Source organism: Dendrobates tinctorius, unplaced genomic scaffold (genome assembly GCF_039654945.1).
Source record: "Dendrobates tinctorius isolate UK_male_01 unplaced genomic scaffold, ASM3965494v1 ptg000147l, whole genome shotgun sequence".
NCBI classification, from domain to species: Eukaryota; Metazoa; Chordata; class Amphibia; order Anura; family Dendrobatidae; genus Dendrobates; species Dendrobates tinctorius.
The window spans coordinates 14,506,494-14,534,337 of record NW_027361814.1 but is presented as its reverse complement, the minus strand read 5'-3'; the positions used below and the strand labels follow the sequence as shown (position 1 = coordinate 14,534,337).

Here is a 27,844-nt window from a genome sequence, read left to right as displayed (position 1 = left end):
TGCACCAGGTAGCTCCAGTCTTCACCACGGTTGATATCCAAAAAGGACCTGCATAACAAACCATCAACAGATGCACCAGGTGACCTTATATAGGAAGGTGGGAGTGGTCACCACTAGTGTTGAGCATTCCGATACTGTAAATATCGGGTATCGGCCGATATTCGCTGTATCGGAATTCTGATACGAGTACCGATATTTTTTCAATATCGGATACTGTAATCGGAAGTCCCCATAATGCAATGAGCCATTGTTGTGGCTGTGATTGGCTGCTGAAATGATGTCATCATGATGCGCGGTCTGTGCGCATCATGATGCGCGGTCTGTGCCGACTGCGGGGGGCCTGTACAGGCCTGCCGGGGGCCTGTGCCAGCTGTTGGGGGCCTGTACGGGCCTCTCGGGGGTCTATGCGGGCCTGCCGGGGCCCTGTGTGGGCCTGCTGGGGCCTGTACGGGCCTGCTGGGGGCCTGTGCTGGCTGTCGGGGGCCTGTACGGGCCTCTCGGGGGTCTATGCGGGCCTGCCGGGGCCCTGTGCGGGCCTGCCGGGGCCTGTACGGGCCTGCCGAGGGCCTGTGCCGGCTGTCGGGGGCCTGTACGGGCCTCTCGGGGGTCTATGCGGGCCTGCCGGGGCCTGTACGGGCCTCTCGGGGGTCTATGCGGGCCTTCCGGGGCCCTGTGAGGGCCTGCCGGGGAATGTACGGGCCTGCCGAGGGCCTGTGCCGGCTGTCGGGGGCCTGTACGGGCCTCTCGGGGGTCTATGCGGGCCTGCCGGGGCCTGTACGGGCCTCTCGGGGGTCTATGCGAGCCTGTCGGGGGTTGTGTGTGTGTGCAGGCATCTTCCAATGGGACTACAAGTCCCATCGGGCGATGCCTGCTACAATGACAGTGATTGACACATTAGCCAATGATGGGACAGTAGTAGTCCCATCATCCGGCTAATGTGTTAAATGTAAAAAAAAAACAAAAAAACATACATACTACATACATACTACATATATACTACATTCATACAACATACATACATACTACATTCATACAACATACATACATACTATATACTACGTACATACTACATATATACTACATTCATACAACATGCATACATACTACATACATACTACATATATACTACATTCATACAACATACTACATACTACGTACATACTTCATATATACTACATTCATACAACATACACACATACTACATACATACTACATTCATACAACATACATACTACATACAGTACCACATACATACTACATATATACTACATTCATACAACATACATACATACATACTATATACATATTTCATAAATACTACATTCATACAACATACTGTACATACATACTACACATATACTACATTCATACAACATACATACTACATACATACTTCATATATACTACATTCATACAACATACATGCATACTACATACTACATACATACTTCATATATACTACATTCATACAACATATATACATACTACATTCATACAACATACATACATACTATATACTACGTACATACTACATATATACTACATTCATACAACATGCATACATACTACATACATACTACATATATACTACATTCATACAACATACTACATACTACGTACATACTTCATATATACTACATTCATACAACATACACACATACTACATACATACTACATTCATACAACATACATACTACATACAGTACCACATACATACTACATATATACTACATTCATACAACATACAGTGGGGAAAAAAAGTATTTAGTCAGTCAGCAATAGTGCAAGTTCCACCACTTAAAAAGATGAGAGGCGTCTGTAATTTACATCATAGGTAGACCTCAACTATGGGAGACAAACTGAGAAAAAAAAATCCAGAAAATCACATTGTCTGTTTTTTTTTCATTTTATTTGCATATTATGGTGGAAAATAAGTATTTGGTCAGAAACAAAGGAGGTTTGCACTCAAAATCTCACGATACATGGCCCCATTCATTCTTTCATGTACCCGGATCAGTCGTCCTGGCCCCTTTGCAGAGAAACAGCCCCAAAGCATGATGTTTCCACCACCATGCTTTACAGTAGGTATGGTGTTTGATGGATGCAACTCGGTATTCTTTTTCCTCCAAACACGACAAGTTGTGTTTCTACCAAACAGTTCCAGTTTGGCTTCATCAGACCATAGGACATTCTCCCAAAACTCCTCTGGATCATCCAAATGCTCTCTAGCAAACTTCAGACGGGCCCGGACATGTACAGGCTTAAGCAGTGGGACACGTCTGGCACTGCAGGATCTGAGTCCATGCTGGCGTAGTGTGTTACTTATGGTAGGCCTTGTTACATTGGTCCCAGCTCTCTGCAGTTCATTCACTAGGTCCGCCCGCGTGGTTCTGGGATTTTTGCTCACCGTTCTTGTGATCATTCTGACCCCACGGGGTGGGATTTTGCGTGGAGCACCAGATCGAGGGAGATTATCAGTGGTCTTGTATGTCTTCCATTTTCTAATTATTGCTCCCACAGTTGATTTCTTCACTCCAAGCTGGTTGGCTATTGCAGATTCAGTCTTCCCAGCCTGGTGCAGGGCTACAATTTTGTTTCTGGTGTCCTTTGACAGCTCTTTGGTCTTCACCATAGTGGAGTTTGGAGTCAGACTGTTTGAGGGTGTGCACAGGTGTCTTTTTATACTGATAACAAGTTTAAACAGGTGCCATTACTACAGGTAATGAGTGGAGGAAAGAGGAGACTCTTAAAGAAGAAGTTACAGGTCTGTGAGAGCCAGAAATCTTGATTGCTTGTTTCTGACCAAATACTTATTTTCCACCATAATATGCAAATAAAATGAAAAAAAAACAGACAATGTGATTTTCTGGATTTTTTTTTCTCAGTTTGTCTCCCATAGTTGAGGTCTACCTATGATGTAAATTACAGACGCCTCTCATCTTTTTAAGTGGTGGAACTTGCACTATTGCTGACTGACTAAATACTTTTTTTCCCCACTGTACATACATACATACTACATACATACTTCATATATACTACATTCATACAACATACTGTACATACATACTACACATATACTACATTCATACAACATACATACTACATACATACTTCATATATACTACATTCATACAACATACATGCATACTACATACTACATACATACTTCATATATACTACATTCATACAACATATATACATACTACATTCATACAACATACATACATACTACATACATACTTCATATATACTACATTCATACAACATACATACATACTACATACATACTACATACATACTACATTCATACAACATACATACATATTACATACTACATACATACTTCATATTTACTACATTCATACAACATGCATACATACTACATACATACTTCATATATACTACATTCATACAAAATACATACATACTACATTCATACATACATACTACATACGTACTTCATATATACTACATTCATACAACCTACATACTTCATATATACTACATTCATACAACATACATACATACTACATACATACTAAATACATACTACATTCATACAGCATACATACTACATACTTCATATATACTACATTCATACAACATATATACATACTACATACTACATACATACAACATACTGTATATACTACATTAATACAACATACATACATACTACATATATACTACATTCATGCAACATACATACATACTACATATATACTACATTCATACAACATACATACAACATACATACTACATACATACTACATACAATACATTCATACATTCATACAATACATACATATAGACATACAGTACATATAACATAGAGTACATACTCACCATTACTTGTCACTTTGATCCCCAAAGCCTGTGTCATCTGTGAGAAAAATATGAAAATAGCAAACAACATACACTCACTGGCCACTTTATTAGGTACACCTGTCCAACTGTGTGTTAAGACTTAATTTCTAATCAGCCAATCACATGGCGGCAACTCAGTGCATTTAGGCATGTAGACATGGTCAAGACAATCTCCTGCAGTTCAAACCGAGCATCAGTATGGGGAAGAAAGGTGATTTGAGTGCCTTTGAACGTGGCATGATTGTTGGTGCCAGAAGGGCTGGTCTGAGTATTTCAGAAACTGCTGATCTACTGGGATTTTCACGCACAACCATCTCTAGGGTTTACAGAGAATGGTCCGAAAAAGAAAAAAAATCCAGTGAGCGGCAGTTCTGTGGGCGGAAATGCCTTGTTGATGCCAGAGGTCAGAGGAGAATGGGCATACTGGTTCGAGCTGATAGAAAGGCAACAGTGACTCAAATTGCCACCCGTTACAACCAAGGTAGGCAGAAGAGCATCTCTGAACGCACAGTGCGTCGAACTTTGAGGCAGATGGGCTACAGCAGCAGAAGACCACACTGGGTACCACTCCTCTCAGCTAAGAACAGGAAACTGAGGCTACAATTTGCACAAGCTCATCGAAATTGGACAGTAGAAGATTGGAAAAACGTTGCCTGGTCTGATGAGTCTCGATTTCTGCTGCGACATTCGGATGGTAGGGTCAGATTTTGGCGTAAACAACATGAAAGCATGGATCCATCCAGCCTTGTATCAACGGTTCAGGCTGGTGGTGGTGGTGTCATGGTGTGGGGAATTTTTTCTTGGCACTCTTTGGGCCCCTTGGTACCAATTGAGCATCGTTGCAACGCCACAGCCTACCTGAGTATTGTTGCTGACCATGTCCATCCCTTTATGACCACAATGTACCCAACATCTGATGGCTACTTTCAGCAGGATAATGCGCCATGTCATAAAGCTCGAATCATCTCAGATTGGTTTCTTGAACATGACAATGAGTTCACTGTACTCAAATGGCCTCCTCAGTCACCAGATCTCAATCCAATAGAGCATCTTTGGGATGTGGTGGAACGGGAGATTCGCATCAGGGATGTGCAGCCGACAAATCTGCGCCAACTGTGTGATGCCATCATGTCAATATGGTCCAAAATCTCTGAGGAATGCTTCCAGCACCTTGTTGAATCTCTGCCACGAAGAATTGAGGCAGTTCTGAAGGCAAAAGGGGGTCCAACCCGTTACTAGCATGGTGTACCTAATAAAGTGGCCAGTGAGTGTATATACTCCCTGATCCGCATAAATCCACGAGTGTCCCACGACGATCTCCCGTGGAGAAAAGCAGCATCAGCTGATGCAACCGCTCTCTACGGGCCCCAGGAATACAATGACGGGAGGTAGGTATCCTTCCGCACTGTATTCCTCCACCACTGTAGAAAAAAAGTCCCTAGTCTCACTTTATGGCAAAAGCTGCGTGGGAACCTTCTCACACAGCAATGCTAAAAGTGAGACTAGGGACTATTTTTTTACAGTGGCGGAGAAATGCAGTGCGGAAGGATACCTACCTCCCGTCATTGTATTCCTGGGGCCCGCAGAGAGCGGTGGCATCAGCTGATGCTGCTGTTCTCCATGGGAGATCGTCGTGGGACACTCGTGGATTTCTGCGGATCAGGGAGTATATCGCTTGTTTGTTATTTTCATATTTTTCCACAGATGACACTGGCTTCGGGGAACAAAGTGACAAGTGATGGTGAGTATGTACTCTATGTTATATGTACTGTATGTCTATATGTATGTATTGTATGAATGTATTGTATGTAGTATGTATGTAGTATGTATGTTGTATGTATGTAGCATGTTGTATGTATGTTGTATGAATGTAGTATATATGTAGTATGTATGTAGTATGTTTGTATGTATGTTGTATGAATGTAGTATATATGTAATATATATGTAGTATGTATGTTGTATGAATGTTGTATATATGTAGTATGTAGTATGTATGTATGTTGTATGAATGTAGTATATATTGTGAGAATCATGTGGGAATAGTGGATGAGGGCAGGTATATCTCGCCCAGATTCCTTTCCTATGTGGCCTAGTCTGGTCAGTATCGCACCTGCTTGCTAATGAATAATGGGAGGTGGATATAAAAGGATGCCAGGTGGTTGTGTGAGTGTCTCAGCCTGGGAACACAGAGAGCCTGTCTGTGTGAGAGACACACGTGAGTGAAAGCAGTGCCCACTGCAACTGTGGTTTGGCTGGATGGGAGAAGCCCGCCAGTTGGTAGTTAGGTTGTCCATTGTTTAGTTAGCGCCGGACAGGCAAGGATTTGTTTTGTTTTATTTCCTTTTGCATTGCTTTCACCGTTAATAAACCTGACCCAGTGTCAGTTACACCCGAATCCCAACTCTGCGCCTGAGTTTCATGCTGAACGCACGTGACCTTTGACCCCAGCAAAGCCGATCCCGGAGTGTTTTATCACATTGTGGTGGAGAACGCGGGCATCACGTTGCAAGCATGAGCATGGAGGACGTGGTGAAAGCGCTGGTACAGTCCACCGCCGTCCAGCAAGAAGCTAATCGGGTGATGATAGCCCAGCTGAAGGAGTTGGTGGACATGACAGCTACCGATCGTTCGCTTCTCCAGCAGGTGGCGCAGCACCTGGCAAGCTTACCTGAGGTTAACCTGGAAGCAGAGTCGAGAGTGATTCACGTGAGTCGGTACTGGCAGAAGATGACGACCGAAGATGACGTCGAGGCATACCTGACCACGTTTGAACGGACGGCGGTGCGAGAAAAATGGCCGAAGGCACGATGGGCCGGCCTGATTGCCCCGTTTCTTTCTGGTGAGGCCCAAAAGGCGTATTATGACTTGGAACCTGAAGCTGCGCAGGACTTTGACAAATTGAAAGCCGAGATCTTGGCCCGGCTGGGAGTGATGACTGCTGTCCGTGCACAGAGAGTGCATCAATGGACTTATCAGCCGGATAAACCACCGCGGTCACAGATGTTCGACCTGATCCACGTGATGAAGAAGTGGCTACAACCCGAGGTGTTGACAGCACCAGAGATAATCCAGAGAGTCGTCATGGACAAGTACCTGAGAGCTCTACCGCCAGCCCTGAGGAAGTGGGTAAGCCATGGAAATCCAACGACGGCAGATCAACTGGTGGATCTGGTTGAACGTTACTCCGTGGCGGAAGGACTCCGAGACGACGCTACCCCACCTCGTTCTTCATCATCTCCACGTGGAACCGGTAAGACTGTTCCAGGGAGTAGGGGAGATGGAAAAATCCCTAAGACAGTGGGGGAGGAAAACGGGACTGCCCGCACTGCGAGGCCGAGAGTAACGAACTGTGGTCTAAGCAAGGGGCCCGTTAGGTGTTTCCGCTGCCAAGAGATGGGACATATAGCTGCGAACTGTCCGGTCACTACTGAACCCATGCAGTGCGACATCACAGACTCTAAAAACTGCATGTCTATGGTTGCACGGGTAGTGTGTGTGAATGCCGGTCAAAAGGATGTGGAAAAACACTTGTGTGATTTAACTGTTGATGGCAAAAATGTGGTGGCATTGTTAGACTCGGGAAGTGTGGTGACTCTGGTGAAGGCCAGTCTGGTGTCAGCCCCGACTGGACCATCAGACAAATTTTCTGTAACGTGTGTGCATGGAGACACCTGTTCGTACCTCACCATGGTCATATGCATTACTACTTCCTATGGGTCTGTGCAACATAAAGTGGGACTCGTCCCAGCGTTATTGCATGATGTTATCCTGGGCCGGGATTTTCCCCACTTCTGGCAATTGTGGGAGAATCAGTTGATGCCCTCGGGTAATAGTGTACATGACTCTTCTCCCAGGGCGCGTGTGGGTCCCGAACCCCTGGAAGAGGTCTCCCCGGAAGACTCGGGGGAAGAGTCTGCGAGAAATGACCTGCAGTTCCAGTTTTCAGTCATGGCGGGTGATACGGAGGAGACCGGGGAAGAGGAGGACGCCGACAGCCGTCCACCTCCCCGTTTGCCGGATTTAGAAGTTCAGAAAGATGACTTCCAAAGCGAGCAAATAAAGGATCCTACCCTTTCTCAGGCTAGGACAAATGTAAAAGTGATAAATGGGGTACCCGTAGAACCTGGCTCTAGGCTGGCATATCCTTACATGGTTCTGGAGAATGATTTACTCTATCAGATAGAGAAAAAGGGGGAAGATACGGTGCAACTATTAGTCGTGCCAAAACCCTACCGGCGGCAGGTGCTGGACCTGGCCCACGGACATGTGATGGGAGGTCACCTGGGAGTCCAGAAAACCACCGAAAGGATATTACACTGTTTTGTTTGGCCAGGCATGCATCACGATATTCGTGTATATTGTGAGTCTTGTCCTGACTGCCAAGCCTCTGCACCTAAGCCCCGGTTCTGTAGCCCTTTGGTACCCCTACCTATTATTGAAGTCCCGTTTGAGAGGATTGGGATGGATTTAGTTGGGCCCCTTCCACGGTCTGCACATGGACACCAACATATCCTGGTCATCTTGGATTATGCCACTCGTTACCCGGAGGCCATCCCTTTGCGTAACACGGCCACCAAGACGATTGCCAAGGAACTGGTGCATGTGTTTAGTCGGGTCGGTATATCAAAACAGATACTCACCGACCAGGGGACCCCCTTTATGTCCAGGGTAATGAAGGAGCTCTGCCGATTGTTACAAATTGAACCATTACGCACATCCGTGTATCACCCTCAAACAGACGGGTTGGTCGAACGGTTCAATAAAACTCTGAAGCAGATGCTGAGAAAGGTGATAGACAAGGATGGGAAGAACTGGGACTATTTACTTCCGTATTTGCTTTTTGCCATCAGGGAAGTACCCCAGTCTTCCACGGGATTCTCGCCTTTCGAGTTATTGTACGCCCGACGTCCTCGCGGACTGTTAGACGTTGCAAGAGAAACCTGGGAGGGTCAGGTCACTCCGTTTAAAACAGTGATAGATCACGTCACACAAATGCAGGACCGTATTGCGGCGGTTATGCCTATCGTCAAATAACACATGATACAGGCTCAAGGAGCCCAAAAAAGAATCTATGATAGGGGCGCCAAGATCCGTACGTTTGCACCCGGAGATAGGGTGTTGATCCTGGTCCCCACGGTGGACAGTAAGTTCCTAGCAAAGTGGCAGGGCCCCTTTGAGATTAAGGAAAGAGTTGGTGAAGTAAACTACAAAGTATACCAGGCAGGTAAACGGAAACCTGAACAGATTTATCATGTAAATCTGATAAAACCCTGGAAAGATTGGTCTGCCTTGTCAGCGGAGCTGGCCCGTCCCGTCTGCTCGCTTACCGTACCGGAGGTACGGGTTGCAGAGACTCTCTCAGAGCGGCAAAAGACTGAGGTCAGGCAGTTTCTACTTCACAACCAAAAGTTTTTCTCAGAAAAACCCGGGCAGACTACGCTAATGAAACATGACATCATAACGGAACCTGGTGTCACAGTTCACGTAAAGCCCTACCGAATCCCGGAAGCGCGCCGTGAAGCCGTTTCCCGAGAAGTGAAGGCAATGTTAGAGTTAGGTGTCATTGAGGAATCACACAGTGCTTGGTCGAGCCCGATTGTGCTAATTCCTAAACCGGACGGCACCCTCCGGTTCTGCAATGACTTCAGGAAACTGAATGCGGTCTCAAAATTTGATGCCTACCCTATGCCCCGGGTCGACGAGTTAATAGATCGGTTAGGAAAAGCCCGGTATATTACGACCCTAGACCTAACAAAGGGGTATTGGCAGATCCCTCTGGTGGAGGTTGCCAGAGAAAAGACGGCATTTGCTACCCCAGAAGGTCTATTTCAGTATGTGTATATGCCGTTTGGACTGCACGGAGCACCGGCGACCTTCCAGAGACTGATGGATCGAGTCCTGAGGCCACATAGGCAGTACGCTTCGGCCTATTTGGACAACATTGTCATTTACAGCTTGGACTGGGAGACTCATCTCCAGAAAGTACAAGCTGTGATTGACGACCTGTGGGAGGCAGGTCTAACCGCGAACCCCAAGAAATGTCACATCGGGCTAGAAGAAGCCCGGTATTTGGGGTATGTAATTGGGAGGGGTGTTGTTAAACCCCAGGTTGATAAGATTCAGGCGGTTCAGGACTGGCCACAACCTGTCAACAAGAAGCAGGTGCAAGCCTTCCTGGGGATCGCCGGCTATTATCGCCGGTTCATACCCAATTTTGCGGCCATCGCTACCCCCCTGACGGATCTTACAAAAGGGAAAGACTCCGTCATGATTAAATGGAGTTTAGCGGCTGAAGAAGCCTTCCATAGCCTAAAACGGGCACTTTGCTCTCAGCCCGTACTGGTGACTCCGGACTTCCGCAGCGAGTTTGTGGTACAAACGGATGCCTCTGATACCGGTATCAGGGCCGCACTCTCACAAGTGAGGGACGGAGTGGAACACCCAGTCCTCTATCTCAGCAGGAAGCTGAATAAATACGAGCAAAGGTATGCAGTCGTAGAAAAAGAGTGCCTCGCCATTAAGTGGGCTCTAGAGGCTCTCAAATATTACCTGGTGGGCCGAAAGTTCAGGCTCATCACTGACCATGCCCCTCTCAAGTGGATGCACTTGAACAAGGAACGGAATAGCCGGGTGACCCGGTGGTTCCTTGCCCTGCAGGCCTACACTTTTACGGTGGAGCACCGCCCAGGGGTACAGATGGGAAATGCAGATGCCCTGTCCCGAGTGCACTGTTTGGCGGGTGTCATTGCTCGACCGGAGTGGTCTGAGCAGAGGGGGGGGATATGTGAGAATCATGTGGGAATAGTGGATGAGGGCAGGTATATCTCGCCCAGATTCCTTTCCTATGTGGCCTAGTCTGGTCAGTATCGCACCTGCTTGCTAATGAGTAATGGGAGGTGGATATAAAAGGATGCCAGGTGGTTGTGTGAGTGTCTCAGCCTGGGAACACAGAGAGCCTGTCTGTGTGAGAGACACACGTGAGTGAAAGCAGTGCCCACTGCAACTGTGGTTTGGCTGGACGGGAGAAGCCCGCCAGTTGGTAGTTAGGTTGTCCATTGTTTAGTTAGCGCCGGACAGGCAAGGATTTGTTTTATGTTTTATTTCCTTTTGCATTGCTTTCACCGTTAATAAACCTGACCCAGTGTCAGTTACACCCGAATCCCAGCTCTGCGCCTGAGTTTCATGCTGAACGCACGTGACCTTTGACCCCAGCAAAGCCGATCCCGGAGTGTTTTATCACAATATGTAGTATGTATGTATGTATGTTGTATATATGTAGTATGTACACTCACTGGCCACTTTATTAGGTACACCTGTCCAACTGTGTGTTAAGACTTAATTTCTAATCAGCCAATCACATGGCGGCAACTCAGTGCATTTAGGCATGTAGACATGGTCAAGACAATCTCCTGCAGTTCAAACCGAGCATCAGTATGGGGAAGAAAGGTGATTTGAGTGCCTTTGAACGTGGCATGATTGTTGGTGCCAGAAGGGCTGGTCTGAGAATTTCAGAAACTGCTGATCTACTGGGATTTTCACGCACAACCATCTCTAGGGTTTACAGAGAATGGTCCGAAAAAGAAAAAAAGTCCAGTGAGCGGCAGTTCTGTGGCCGGAAATGCCATGTTGATGCCAGAGGTCAGAGGAGAATGGGCAGACTGGTTCGAGCTGATAGAAAGGCAACAGTGACTCAAATTGCCACCCGTTACAACCAAGGTAGGCAGAAGAGCATCTCTGAACGCACAGTGCGTCGAACTTTGAGGCAGATGGGCTACAGCAGCAGAAGACCACACTGGGTACCACTCCTCTCAGCTAAGAACAGGAAACTGAGGCTAAAATTTGCACAAGCTCATCGAAATTGGACAGTAGAAGATTGGAAAAACGTTGCCTGGTCTGATGAGTCTCGATTTCTGCTGCGACATTCGGATGGTAGGGTCAGAATTTGGCGTAAACCACATGAAAGCATGGATCCATCCTGCCTTGTATCAACGGTTCAGGCTGGTGGTGGTGGTGTCATGGTGTGGGAAATTTTTTCTGGGCACTCTTTGGGCCCCTTGGTACCAATTGAGCATCGTTGCAACGCCACAGCCTACCTGAGTATTGTTGCTGACCATGTCCATCCCTTTATGACCACAATGTACCCAACATCTGATGGCTACTTTCAGCAGGATAATGCGCCATGTCATAAAGCTCGAATCATCTCAGATTGGTTTCTTGAACATGACAATGAGTTTACTGTACTCAAATGGCCTCCTCAGTCACCAGATCTCAATCCAATAGAGCATCTTTGGGATGTGGTGGAACGGGAGATTCGCATCAGGGATGTGCAGCCGACAAATCTGCGCCAACTGTGTGATGCCATCATGTCAATATGGTCCAAAATCTCTGAGGAATGCTTCCAGCACCTTGTTGAATCTCTGCCACGAAGAATTGAGGCAGTTCTGAAGGCAAAAGGGGGTCCAACCCCTTACTAGCATGGTGTACCTAATAAAGTGGCCAGTGAGTGTATGTAGTATGTATGTATGTTGTATGAAATCAGTATATATGAAGTATGTATATAGTATGTATGTATGTTGTATGAATGTAGTATGTATGTAGTATGTAGTATATATGTTGTATGTATGTAGTATGTATGTAGTATGTATGTTTTTTTTTTTACATTCAACACATTAGCCGGATGTTGGGACTACTACTGTCCTATCATTGGCTAATGTGTCAATCACTGTCATTGTAGCAGGCATCGCCCGATGGGACTTCTAGTCCCATCGGACGATGCCTGCACACACACAAGACCCCCGGCAGGCCCGCATAGACCCCCGAGAGGCCCGTACAGGCCCCGGCAGACCCTCACAGGGCCCCGGCAGGCCCGCATAGACCCTCCAGAGGCCCGTGCAGGACCCAGCAGGCCCGCACAGGGCCCCGGCAGGCCCGCATAGACCCATGAGAGGCCCGTACAGGCCCCGGCAGGCCCGCACAGACCCCCGAGAGGTCCGCATAGGCCCCTGAGAGGCCCGTACAGACCACGCCCGCACACACAGACACGCACAGTGTCCACCCATGCACCGCCCACACTCTTTCCCCCTCCCGAACTGGATGTGCAAGGAAAGAAAGGGGTTTTTTACTTCCGATATTTCTGCCCCATAGACTTGCATGGGACTTCCGGTATCGGAATCGGCGATACCCGATACTTTTTGGGTATCGGTCCGATCCAATCCGATCCGATATTTCTCAGTATCGGATGGTATCGCTCAACACTAGTCACCACCAGCAGAATAACTAAACATGTAGTAACACCAGCTGCCACTGGGGGGAAAAACTGACATTAACCCCCAATGGCAGGAAAGGAAAAAAGTTTATATCTAAGAAGCCCAAACTGACACAGATCCAAAAATGGATCGTGACAGTACCCCCCTTGCAATGAGGGGCCTCTGGACCCTCAACACCACACTTCACTGGAAAACCATCTACAGTGAGGATGCCTAGATACACCAAAGTTCACCTCAGCAACCACCTGACTCTCAGGTTCATGGAGAAAGACAGCAGAGACAGTAGCCCCCGGGGAAGCAGCCCTCACGCAACTGACCCCAGCTGACTACTTCCCTGGACCGCCAATCTATCACCGGGTTGTGTTTTTTTCAACCAAGGGAGGCCTAAAATGATGGGTGTTGGCATTCCCCCCAAGACATAACATGACAGGGACTCTTCATGATGAGTCCCTATATGCAGATGTATATTATCAACGACTTGGGTCAACCTCCCCTGGCTAAGTGGGACAGAGTCAATGGCCTGGACGGTTAGGGGTTTGGCTAGCGTCCTACACCTCAGGCCATTGGCCTGGACAAAGTTAGCATCCACCAGATTGACTCCTGCTCCACTGTCCACAAGCACCGGTAGACCCTCATTTTCCCCGCCAAGCACCACTTCCACAGAGAGGGTACACAGAGGGGAAGAACTGGAGGAAATATACACTCTCTAGTCGCCTCCCTCCACACGACCAGGGGGACGCTGCTTCTTAACTGATACAGAAGATTTGGCGAGCGCTGGGCAGACTCCAAAGAAATGACCAGTCTGCCCACAGTAAAAACATGTCCCCACACCACAGTGAACCGCAAGCACTATTCCCACCTTCATGGGTTCGTCCGTCTGCACCGGTGTGACCTCCTCCCTAGCAAGGACTATAGGGGGCACATTTGGTGTATGCCTCTCCCTGAGTCATCTATCCTCCTGTGTTGTGAATTCTCTCTCTGGCTTCCCTCTGGTGATTACTGAAGATAGTGGAGCTGGTCAGATTGAGAGTTCTCTTTCTGTGCTCCCTCTGGTGGTTACTGGAGGTAGTGGAGCTGAGGTCTGATGTCTCCTGCTCTTTCCCTGCAAGTTCAGCTAAGTGGTTCATTTGCTATTCTGTTTGCATTTGATCTGGTTTAGTTTATCTCTGCTTGGTGCAGGTCAGCTAGCTCCGGCTGGGGCTGTGCTGAATCACCGCCCATATGTTACTGCATGTGCCAGTTTGCTTTGTCCCCTTTTATATTGGTCTCTTTTTGCTTTGCTTTCAGAATATACCAGAGTGCTGATATAGTGATAGTGATATAGTGATAGTGATATAGTGAGATAGCTGCTCTGGGGCAGTTAGTTTTCCCCTTTTCTTGCTTTAGGCTTATGTAGTCCTCCGGCGGTGACGAGGTGTCTAGGTCATCGTAGGAATGCTCCACTACTACTGCTAGTTGTGTGGATAGGATCAGGGATCTGCAATCTGCATAGTTACCAACCTCTCTGGTTTTCTGGGACTTGACTTTTTGTTGTTCTCCTCGGTGACCCATTCATAACACATCTCACTCTCCTTCTCGTTGGCATGTCACACGGAGAGTAATGGTCAGACAGAATGCACCAATCAATCCCTGGAACAAATTCTCAGGTGTCTGACCTCCGCCAGACAGGAGGATTGGTGTGATGCGTTACCATTGGCGGAATTCACTTTTAACAACCGGGTGAGTCAGTCCACCAACATGTCCCCATTCCTGATTAATTAAGGGTTTAATCCGCATTTTGGGGAATTTTCATGGGTGGATTCCGGTTGTCCAGGGGTAGAGGGGTCCGTTCAACGGTTAAAAAACCTCTGGGCCGCAGTCCAGCGTAATATCTCTCGGGCCCAGGAGAGGTACAAATATTTTGTTGACAAAAAGAGAGCCTCGGGAGACATGTTTCAGGTGGGAGAGAAGGTTAAGCTTTCCACAAGTAACATCAACTTAAAGGTACCATCAGTTAAATTGGGACCAAAGTTCATTGGTCCGTATGAGATTATGGAGATAGTCAACCCAGTGACATATAGGTTGCGTCTCCACGCCTCCCTAAAAATATCCAATGTGTTCCATAAATTTCTGTTGAAACCCATAGGGTCTGTCAAGGAGGACTCCGAGCCTGTTGTTCCTCCAGTGTTGGTGGAGGGTCAATTGGAGTATGAGGTCGGACATATTATGGACTCACAGCGGGTGCGCCGCTCCTTGCAAGACCTGGTCCACTGGAAGGGATATGGACCAGAGGATCGCTCATGGGTCCCTGCTCACTCTGTACATGCAGATCGCATGGTTTGGGCTTTCCATGCCAAATACCCTAGGAAGCCTGGGGGTCCAGAGGCCCCCGATGGGAGGGGGGTACTGTCATGATCCCAGTGCAGGTTTTGACCTGCACGTCAGGGGTTAATGTCTGGAGCCCAGAGTAGGCTTGTGGCCTCTCTTTGGTTCAGGGAGAGCTTCTTAAACCCCTGAGAAACTCCAATCCCCGTCAGTTATACTTTTGCCTTTGGCCGAGTGTGTTGACCCCTGTGTGCCTGTGCCTGTTCGTTGTCTTATAGCTTGCTTATTTGGTTCTGACCTGGTTTTGTTCCCCGTTGTGAGTTTGCCTGTTGATTCTGTACTGCGCTACCCTCTCTGTGTATGACTCATTGCCCGTGACCTGACTATTCTCTGCTCGCCCCTCTTGTACTTTGCAGCTATATTCGTGTATGACTCATTGGCTACGTCCTGACTATCCTCCCTGTCTATGACCCTTGGTAACTTTGTCCCGCAGTTACCCTGCTAGGAGTTTTCCTGCAGCTCCTAGCTCTCTGAGGTTTAGGCCACGCCCCCAGCAGTCACGTGCTTCAGGTCCTGCTGTTCTGAAGTACGCACCTTCTCTGCTGCTGCCCGCTCCACAGTTATCTCTGAGCACAGTTTGTTTTACTCAGGACACGAGCACAGGCTCAGTGAGCAAGTTCAGTGCGATGTTCCTGAAAATATGTTTGGGGGCTATCTATTCCTTTGGGGTCTGCTCCGGGGCAGTTTAGATTTCCCCTTTCTTGCTTTAGGCTTAGTTAGCTCTCCGGCTGTGCCGAGGCATCTAGGATCATCATAGGTACGCTCCACGGCTACTGCTAGTTGTGTGGACAGGATCAGGGGTCTGCATCCGCTTAGTTACCAACCCCTCTGGTTTTCTGTGGCTTAGCCTGGTCCTGCTATCCTCCTCGGTGCCCATTCATAACACACCTGGAAGGCAAGGGACATGGCGGTCTCCAACAACCTGGGGGCGGCGTACTGCACCAGAGTATCCTGCAACTTTGAGGACAGACCCTGCACAAAATGACTCCTAAGGGCAGGGTCATTCCACTGTGTGTCAGTGGTCCACCTTCTAAACTCTGAGCAGTACTCCTCAGCAGGCCGGACCCCCTGCTTGATCTTATGGAGTTGGGTTTCTGCCAGGGAGACTCCATCAGGATCTCCATACACCAGCGCCAGAGCCGCAAAAAACCCGTCCAACAACCATAAAGATGGCAAATAGGTCAGCAGGGAGAAGACCCAGGATTGGGGATCTCCCTTGAGAAGGGAGAAAATAATCCCCTCACACTGTTCCTCACTCACTGATGAACGGGGGCAGAGCCTGAAGTGTAATTTACAGACCTCCTGAAAAACCAGAAATGTATCTCTCCTTCCAGAAAACCTGTCAAGGAGAGATATCTTGGGTTTTGGTTGAGGCTGCACCTGAGCCGAGTCTAAGAACCCCACCAACTGCTGCAGTTGCTGCATCACCTCACCCCGCAGCACCTTAAGCTCATCGGTGAGGGTCTGAATCAGTTGGGAAAAGGACTGCATTTGGGTCATGGCTCACCAGAAAAAATGGGACGTTGGTTATAATGTCACAATATGTGACTGGCGCTGCGTGGAGCGATCTGACGACCGGTCAGTCACTAAACAACAAGACAAACAAGGGGACACCGTGGAAACAATTACATTGGTGGGCCCTGCAATAGGGAATGGGGAAATGGTCACCTCCTGCACTATCCTGAGGATGTGCCCTGCTCTTACTAGCGTCCCTATACAGTTTCTTTCAACCTGTCGCCGAGCAGAATACCTTGCCCCTCACTTACCCTGCACCTATCCCTCACTAGGGAATTGGTAAGTGCGGACACTGGTCCCACGGCTGCACTAATAAAACACCAAGAGGAGATACGACAGATAGGGTTAAAGAAAACAACACTTAGCTTTCCCTGCTGCCAATGCACTGTGCAGCAGAGTAAGGCTCCTGAACTCAGCTTTCAGCAGAATCACCACTGCTCCAGAAAGCTCCTCTGTTCAAAAAAACCACCACTGCACCAGGTAGTTCCAGTCTTCACCACGGTTGATATCCAAAAAGGGCCTGTCATAACCAATTGTCAGCTGATGCACCAGGTGACCTTATATAGGAAGGTAGGAGTGGTCAACACCAGCAGACTAACTAAACATGTAATAACACCAGCTGCCACCGGGGGAAAAAACTGACATTAACCCCTAATGGCCAGAAAAAAAGTTTATATCTGAGAAGCCCAAACTGACACAGATCCAAAAATGTATCGTGACAGCGCCCATGGTGTTAGGCTACTTTCACACTTGCGTTTTTTTGCTGCGCGTTTTTTGCGCACACAAACACATGAAAAAAACGCATCATGCGTTTGTTTGTGTTTTTTTGCGGGTTTTGGTGCATTTTTTAAAAAAAACGCATAGTCTAGAATGGGTGTTTTGCTGTAAAAAAAACGCATTGCGTGCGCATGCGTTTTTTGGGGGCAAGAAGGACGCACAAAAAACGCAACAGGATGCATTTTGTGCGCCCGAGCGCACACTCCAAAAAAACGCATGCGCATACAAACGCGTACAAACACGTGTGTATGCGCACATATGCGCACCCATGATAAAGTATAGGGGAAAAAAGCATGCTTTTTTTGCGCTAAAACACAGCGCAAAAAAACGCAAGTGTGAAACCAGCCTTAGCCTGAAAGAAGAACGGAGCTCTGAGATTCTGTGTGGACTATCGACGGTTGAGCGTGACCAGTAGAAGCGCTACTGCAGCGCGAAACGGCTGTCGTCATTTCCACTCCTGCTCCCATCCTCCCTATGCCGATGCTTTAAGTATTGGAATAAAGAAGTTTTTAACCGGTGAGTGCAATCCGTTTTCTCTTTTTTGTATCCATTGTGGCTAATTTCTGTGGAGTGGCACCCCGGTCTATGGAGCACTTCACGCGGTACGCATGTTAGCAATACCAGCTCACACAATCATTTGTGCAACGAATGGGCTTCCTAGCTGTGCGGATTAACACTTTGTTGGAGGTAAACATGAAGTAACACCAGCAGCCACCGGGGGAAAAAACTGACATTAACCCCTGATGGCCAGAAAGGAAAAAAGTTTATATCTGAGAAGCCCAAACCGACACAGATCCAAAAATGTATCGTGACAGCGCCCATGGTGTTAGCCTGAAAGAAGAACGGCGCTCTGAGATTCTGTGTGGACTATCGACGGTTGAACACATGTACGGTCTAAGACTTGTTGACAATGATAGAAGAAAATATGTCAGCACTAGGGAAAGCTAAATATTTCTCCTCCATTGATTTGACTAGTGACTATAGGCAAGTCTCCACAGCAGAGTATGATTGACAGAAAGCGGCCTTCATTCTCCTTATGGGACTGTTTGTGTTTAATCCGATGCCATTTAGGCTGACTAATGCTCCATAGACATTCCAACAGTTGATGAAGAGGTCTCCCGGAGACTTTGAGATGACTCTAATATATCTGGATGATATTGTGGCATGCTCCACCATGTTAGAAGAGTATCTTGCACGACTGGCAGGTGCTAGAGCAGCTTCTGAAACATTGAATGAAGATAAAAGCCCAAAAGTGTCAACTGTTTCAGAAGGAGATTGAGTACCTGGGCCATACAGTCTCCAGTGAAGGTGTGTACCCGTCGAACGAGAAGGTGCCTGTCATGCAGAAGTTACCTTACCCAACCACCTTGAGGGAGCTGAGAGCATTTATGGGTATCTCTGGGCACTACAAAAGGTTCATAAAGGACTTTGCGAAGACTGCAGCACCTCTGCATGAATTGTTGAGAGGGACAACAGGTGTTATCTTGGCACAAAGAATCAAAGTAAACAAAACATAGTCATATTGTAAAATATTTTACAGCATCCCTATCATTTTGAATTTGCACCCCCTATAAATAGAACACCACAACGCAGATGGCGACAGCCCTGGCACACGGTGCAAACACGTTTCCTGCAGTGGTGCTCCAGGTGCGCCGAACGTCTGTGGAGAAAATCCAATCTACACGAAGATTTCATCCATTTTAAGTTTATGCTTAGAACATACAACACTGCCCTTCACCTCTCCAAACAAATCTATTTCAACACCCTCATCACCTCACTGTCCAATAACCCGAAACGTCTCTTTGACACTTTTCATTCTCTACTCAATCCAAGAGTACAGGCCCCAACCACGGAGCTCCGAGCTGATGATCTGGCCAATTATTTCAAAGAAAAAATTGACCAGATTCGACAGGAAATTATCTCCCATTCACCTCATACCATGCACTGTCCTCCCTCCCCCACTGCATCTAGCTCACTCTCTGATTTTGAACCAGTCACAGAAGAAGAAGTAAGCAGGCTCCTTGCATCTTCTCGCCCAACTACTTGCACCAGTGACCCATTTCCGTCACATCTCCTCCAGTCCCTTTCCCCTGCTGTCACCCCTCACCTAACTAAAATATTTAACCTCTCTCTCTTCTGGTATTTTTCCCTCCTCATTTAAGAATGCCATCATACATCCACTACTTAAAAAACCATCCCTCGACCAAAACTGTGCCGCTAACTATAGACCTGTCTCTAATCTTCCCTTCATCTCTAAACTCCTGGAACGTCTGGTCCACTCCCGTCTTATCCGCTATCTCTCAGAAAACTCTGTTCTCGACCCTCTCCAATCCAGTTTCCGCTCTTTACACTCCACTGAAACTGCCCTCACTAAAGTCTCTAATGATCTGCTAACAGCTAAATCAAATGGTCATTACTCCATGCTAATTCTCTTGGATCTCTCTGCAGCATTTGACACTGTGGATCATCAGCTCCTCCTCACTATGCTCCGTTCCATTGGCCTCAAGGACACCGTTCTCTCCTGGTTCTCCTCCTATCTCTCCGACCGCTCCTTTACTGTATCTTTTGCCGGTTCCTCCTCCTCTCACCTTCCCCTTACTGTTGGGGTCCCCCAAGGATTGGTTCTAGGCCCCCTCCTCTTCTCCTTGTACACTGCCCCTATTGGTCAAACAATCAGTAGATTTGGTTTCCAGTACCATCTCTATGCTGATGACACCCAATTATACGCTTCTTCTCCTGACATCACGCCAGCCTTTCTAGAAAAAAACGGCGATTGTCTAAACGCTGTGTCTCTAACATCATGTCCTCACTATATCTGAAACTGAACCTGTCAAAGACTGAAGTCCTGGTGTTTCCTCCCTCTACTAATGTACCTATACCCGACATTGCTATTTCTGTGTGTGGTTCCACTATTACTCCCCAGCAACATGCCCGCTGTCTTGGGGTCATACTTGATTCCGAGCTTTCCTTTGCCCCCACATTCGATCAGTGGCTTGCTCTTGTCATCTGCACCTCAAAAACATTTCTAGAATTCGACCTTTTCTTACTTTTGACTCTGCAAAAACTCTTACTGTTTCTCTTATTCATTCTCGTCTCGACTATTGTAACTCTCTTCTAATCGGTCTCCCTCTTACCAAACTCTCCTCTCTCCAATCTGTCTTGAATGCTGCAGCCAGGATCATATTCCTCACCAATCGTTACACCGATGCCTCTACCTTGTGCCAGTCATTACACTGGCTACCCATCCACTCCAGAATTCAGTATAAACTTATTACCCTCACCCACAAAGCCCTCCATGGCTCAGCACCACCCTACATCTCCTCCCTTGTTTCAGTATACCACCCTACCCGTGCCCTCCGTTCTGCGTGATGACCTGAGGTTAGCATCCTCAATAGTCAGAACCTCCCACTCCCGTCTCCAAGACTTTACACGTGCCACGCCAATTCTTTGGAATGTACTTCCCAGGTCAATACGATTAGTCCCCAATCTCCAAAATTTTAAGCGTTCCCTGAAAATGCATTTATTCAGACTGGCCTATCGCCTCAACACATTAACCTAATCTATCCCTGTGTGGCACAGCCAAAAGTTTTACCATAACCAGATTTCCCGCATCATGTTCCCACATGCTTTATGCATCCATTAGCCCTCTGTGTCTGTACTGTTACACACTTAACATTATGGCTGGTCCATACAATCAGGGCAACTGTTACCACCCACCTTTCGTGTCTACCTCTTTCCTCATAGACTGTAAGCTTGCGATCAGGGCCCTCTTTCCTCTTGGTATTTGTTATAATCTACTGTATGTGATTATTGTTATGCTGTAATGTCTATTGTCTGTACAAATCCCCTCTGAAATGTAAAGTGCTGCGGAATATGTCGGCGCTATAAAAATAAAATTTATTATTATTATTATTATTATTATTATTATTATTATTATTATTATCCTTTACCTTTAACCCTTAACAATGTATCCTAGGCACTCAATCTGTTTGTGTTAAGTAATTAAATAATTTGTTCAAGTTACGAGTTCTCTACCATTGTATTCAATCACCTGTTTACACAGAGCTGATCAGTACACCAGAGTTGTTTCTATCTCAATTCCCAGCACTAAATAAAGCAGCTGCACTGCGTTTTATTGCTAGAGTTGAGCGATACCAGCCGATACTTGAAAATATCGGATCGGAATGGATCGGCCGATCTTAAAAAAAAGTATCGGTATCGCCGATTCCGATACCGGAAGTCCCATTCAAGTCTATGGGACTTCCGGTATCGGAATAAGAAAAACCCTATTTTTGCCTTGTACAGCCTCTCTGGGGTCTGTACGGGCCTTTCGGGGGGGCTGTGCCGGCCTGCCAGGGGGTCTGTGCAGGCTCCGGTGGTCTGTGCCGGCCTGCCGGGGGGCTGTGACGGCCTGCCGGTGGTCTGTGCAGGCTCTGGTGGTCTGTGCCGGCCTGCCGGGGGGCTGTGCCGGCCTGCCGGTGGTCTGTGCAGGCTTCGGGGGTCTGTGCAGGCATCGCCCGATGGGACTACAAGTCCCATCGGGCGATGCCTGCTACCATGACAGTGATTGACACATTAGCCAATGATGGGACAGTAGTAGTCCCATCATCCGGCTAATGTGTTGAATGTAAAAAAAAAAAAAAAAAAATTACATGCTACATACATACAACATGCATACTACATATATACTACATGTAACATACATACTACATATATACTACATGCAACATGCATACTACATACTGTACATGCTACATACTACATGCATGCTACATACATGCTACATACTACATACATGCTACATACATACTACATATATACTACATGCATGCAACATACATACTACATATATACTACATGCATGCAACATACATACTACATATATACTACATGCATGCAACATACATACTACATATATACTACATGTAACATACATACTACATATATACTACATGTAACATACATACTACATACATGCTACATACTACATACATGCTACATACATACTACATACATAATACATATATACTACATGCATGCACCATACATACAACATATATACTACATGCATGCAACATGCATATTACATATATACTATATATACTACATGTAACATACATACTACATATATACTACATGCTACATACATGCAACATACACACTACATGCTACATACATGCAACATACATACTACATACATGCTACATACATACACACTACATGCTACATACATGCAACATACATACTACATACATGCTACATACATGCAACATACATACTACATACATACTACATACCACATGCATGCAACATGCATACTACATATATACTGCATATATACTACATGCATGCAACATACATATATACTACATACAATACATACATATAGACATACAGTACATATAACATAGAGTACATACTCACCGTCACTTGTCACTTTGATCCCCGAAGCCATTGTCACCTGAGGGATAAATATCAAAATAAAAAAACACCAATATACTTACCCCGATCCGCAGAAGTCCACGAGGGTCCCACGTCCATCTTGCATGGAGAACAGCAGCATCAGCTGATGCTACCGTTCTCTACCAGCTCCAGGAATACAATGACGGAAGGTAGGTATCCTTCCGCACTGTATTCCTCCACCACTTTAAAAAAAAAAAAAGTCCCTAGTCTCACTTTATGCCATTGCTGCATGGGAAATTCCCACGCAGCAACGGCATAAAGTGAGACTAGGGACTTTTTTTTTTTTTTTTTAAAGTGGTGGAGGAATACAGTGCGGAAGGATACCTACCTTCCGTCATTGTATTCCTGGAGCTGGTAGAGAACGGTAGCATCAGCTGATGCTGCTGTTCTCCACGCAAGATGGACGTGGGACCCTCGTGGACTTCTGCGGATCGGGGTAAGTATATTGGTGTTTTTTTATTTTGATATTTATCCCTCAGGTGACAATGGCTTCGGGGATCAAAGTGACAAGTGACGGTGAGTATGTACTCTATGTTATATGTACTGTATGTCTATATGTATGTATTGTATGTAGTATATATGTATGTTGCATGCATGTAGTATATATGCAGTATATATGTAGTATGCATGTTGCATGCATGTGGTATGTATGTAGTATGTATGTAGCATGTATGTAGTATGTATGTTGAATGTATGTAGCATGTAGTGTGTATGTATGTAGCATGTATGTAGTATGTATGTAGCATGTAGTGCGTATGTTGCATGTATGTAGCATGTAGTATATATGTAGTATGTATGTTACATGTAGTATATATAGTATATATGTAGTATGCATGTTGCATGCATGTAGTATATATGTATTATGTATGTAGTATGTATGTAGCATGTATGTAGTATGTAGCATGCATGTAGTATGTAGCATGTATGTAGTATGCATGTTGCATGTAGTATATATGTAGTATGTATGTTACATGTAGTATATATGTAGTATGCATGTTGCATGCATGTAGTATATATGTAGTATGTATGTTGCATGCATGTAGTATATATGTAGTATGTATGTTGCATGCATGTAGTATATATGTAGTATGTATGTTGCATGCATGTAGTATATATGTAGTATGTGTGTAGTATGTATGTAGTATGTAGCATGTATGTAGCATGCAAGTAGTATGTAGCATGTATGTAGTCTGCATGTTGCATGTAGTATATATGTAGTATGTATGCTACATGTAGTATATATGTAGTATGCATGTTGCATGCATGTAGTATATATGTAGTATGTATGTTGCATGCATGTAGTATATATGTAGTATGTATGTTGCATGCATGTAGTATATATGTAGTATGTATGTAGCATGTATGTAGTATGTAGCATGTATGTAGCATGCATGTAGTATGTAGCATGTATGTAGTATGCATGTTGCATGTAGTATATATGTAGTATGCATGTTGTATGTATGTAGCATGTATGTAGCATGTAATTTTTTTTTTTTTTTTTTACATTCAACACATTAGCCGGATGATGGGACTACTACTGTCCCATCATTGGCTAATGTGTCAATCACTGTCATGGTAGCAGGCATCGCCCGATGGGACTTGTAGTCCCATCGGACGATGCCTGCACAGACCCCCGGAGCCTGCACAGACCACCGGCAGGCCGGCACAGCCCCCCGGCAGGCCGGCACAGACCACCGGAGCCTGCACAGACCACCGGCAGGCCGGCACAGCCCCCCAGCAGGCCGGCACAGACCACCGGAGCCTGCACAGACCACCGGCAGGCCGGTACAGACCCCCGGACAGTCGGCACAGCGCCCCCGAAGGCCCGAACTGACGGCGCATCATGATGCGCACAGACAGCGCATCATGATGACGTCATTTCGGCAGCCAATCAGAGCCACTTTTGTGGCTCATTGCATTTTGGACTTCCGATTCCGGTATCCGATACGAAAAAAGTATCGGTACTCGGTATCGGAATTCCGATATGGCAAATATCGGCCGATACCCGATACTTGCGGTATCGGAAAGCTCAACACTATTTATTGCCCATTCCAAGCCCTAGAACTGGAGGTATGGGAACAGCCAATCTCACCTAGCTCTATTGTCATTCCTAAAACCTGGACCTAAAATTTTGGACTCATTAAAAAACGCATATCAGCACTAGATAAACAGATACATCAGTGTATAAAACTGCAATCTGTCCTTGGTGCGTGCGATCAATCTGGAACCGATCAACCAGGATTTGGAACGGATAAGATCAATTAAAATATAGTAAAATCCCAAATGGCTAGCATCTAGATCGTGTAGGATGGCCTAATTATGTGTAGATCTACAGTGGAGTGAAATCATAGGAATTCCCTTCTAGACAGAAGCCAGGCAACAGATGAAAATATAATAATAATAATAACAATAATAATAATAAATTTTATTTCTATAGCACCGACATATTCCGCAGCACTTTACATTTCAGAGGGGATTTGTACAGACAATAGACATTACAGCATAACAATAATCACATAGATTATAACAAAGTATCAGTATGTACAGTAAGTCCTCAGTTCAGAATCAATGCTGCATTGATTGTCCATAGTGTTCACAGCGTTGCAGCCAGTCACACTTGCTGAAGCACGAAATGGAAAAAGACTGCCGCCCTGAGCATGCCTGATGACACTAGCTATGCGCTGTGCCGGTGGCAAAAAAGTAATTAAATAATCTTTGGTTCAAGTTACCACTGCATCTTTATCCACCAGAGGTGTTTCCATCTCAACTCCCAGCCCTAATGAGGCAGCTGAATTGGGTTTTATAGCCCATTCCAAGCTTTGGAACTGCAGGTAAGGGAACGGCCAGTCCCACCCAGCTCTATGGCTGTTCCTAAAATCCAAACCCCAAATTACAGGCCCATTAAAAAACGCATCTCAGCACTATGCATGCTCGAGCCTGCTTCTCCGTGTCATGCATCACTGAGGCTTGGCACCTTGGGGACTCATAACACCTATCCAGTACTTGTCCAGCTGCCACCTTACAATATATATGAATTAAAAATATTGTTAGTTTTTAACCTATTGGATGCTCAGCAAAAGTAAGTTAGAACTTCCCAACCTCAAGAGGCTCCCAGAAAAAAAGGGAAAATCTCCTAGACCTCCGTAGAGCTTTATCAAATATCCCAGGTGTCACTAAAAACTCTGCTTTCCAAAAAATTTTTTTGCATGTCTGCATATGTTGCTTCAGCATCCAAACTTATATTTACAGAATAGGAAATTGGGGCATGAATTGAGTGTCTGCAAAACATGGTGCACCTAAGGGAAAGTCAGTCATAAAAGTTGGCTAATATAGGTTTAATGATTCAATAATACATTATATTGTGCTGCTAGTCTATATACTGTATAATCCGTCTTCTGTTATTTCTTTCAATACAGATATATCTGGAAATTCAAGATAAGATGGGGCTGCTCCATATATTGCATCAGTACCTACAAACAAAACTGGAAACAAACAGTCTGATAGTAATATAACTGTAATAATAAAAAGAAGAAATTAAATGATGTGTCTCGTATTTTGTAGAAATTTCATTATTTACTCTTGATAGTTATTCAACTGTCTAAAGCCTGTGTGCCCACAATGAGTTTTGATGCTGATCAATTAAACTGTATCTAATAATTCTAGCAAAGTGGATGGGATTTATAGAAATTTCATGGCCTCCCTGATTTTTTTTTAACAGTGTAAACTGACCTGCGGTGCGTGTTTCAAATCAGAAAAGTCAATGTCTCTTGCTGGAATGCTGAGTTTTATGTCTGTATTTTCATCATAGAACTGCATTAGATGTGGAAAATCAGCACATGACTATATCAATAAAGTTTTGTCAATGCGAAACACCAGGAAGTATCAATAATAAAGGAGCTGTATTTAAAGCGAACCTGTCAGCAGGATTTTGCTCAGTAAACTACAGACACTGTCAGGTTGGTGCTGTTATACTTATTAAAATGATTCCTGGGTGATTAAATCCATCTGGTGATTGTTGTTTAATCTGTATTTGTAGTTTTCAGTTAATGAGTTTCTCGTACTCCAGGGCGGTCTGTCAGTGGCCTGTGGGCGGGGCTTTATGAGGTGCTCTGCTTACATATGCCCGTTTATGCGCTTATGACAGGTCACTGACCTGCCCCTTATTTTACATACTGCACATAGTTTTGTGTGGATAGAAAGAAAAGTAGCTTCTTCATAATGGTGCCAGCACCTGTGCAGTAGCATGATACATGCCTAATAAACCTACAGTATATGCCGATATGTTTTATGCTTATACTATTGTGAAGTAAAAAAATAGTTCTCTTCATCAAAGGCTGGCGCCATTTTGCTGCAGCCAAATAATTTTTTTCTACAGCAAAATGGTGGCAGCGCTTGCGCAGTAGCGATAGATGCTACTGCGCAGGTGCCATCACCATTGTCATGAAGACAATACCCCACAACATTATAGGCATATAGGCATAATAGGCATGTATCATGCTACAGTGCTGTTGGCGCCATTTTCATGATGTTACTTTTTTCTAACCCCTAATAGTATATACAGTATATAAGATAGGGGACAGGTCACTGAAGGA

The 27,844-nt window shown here is 45.6% G+C and overlaps 1 protein-coding gene across 2 annotated transcripts in view; it reads left to right on the top strand.

Moving 5' to 3' along the window:
* Positions 1 to 26,791, top strand: part of LOC141049744 (alpha-2-macroglobulin-like) — a 262,253-nt gene extending 235,462 nt beyond the window's left edge. For both annotated transcript variants that reach the window (XM_073546471.1, XM_073546470.1), the window contains exon 36: positions 26,669 to 26,791. In XM_073546471.1, the coding sequence (XP_073402572.1) occupies positions 26,669 to 26,691 (23 nt within the window). In that variant the 3' untranslated portion in view covers positions 26,692 to 26,791. The remainder of the gene's footprint in view (positions 1 to 26,668) is intronic.
* The last annotated feature ends 1,053 nt before the right edge of the window (positions 26,792 to 27,844 follow it).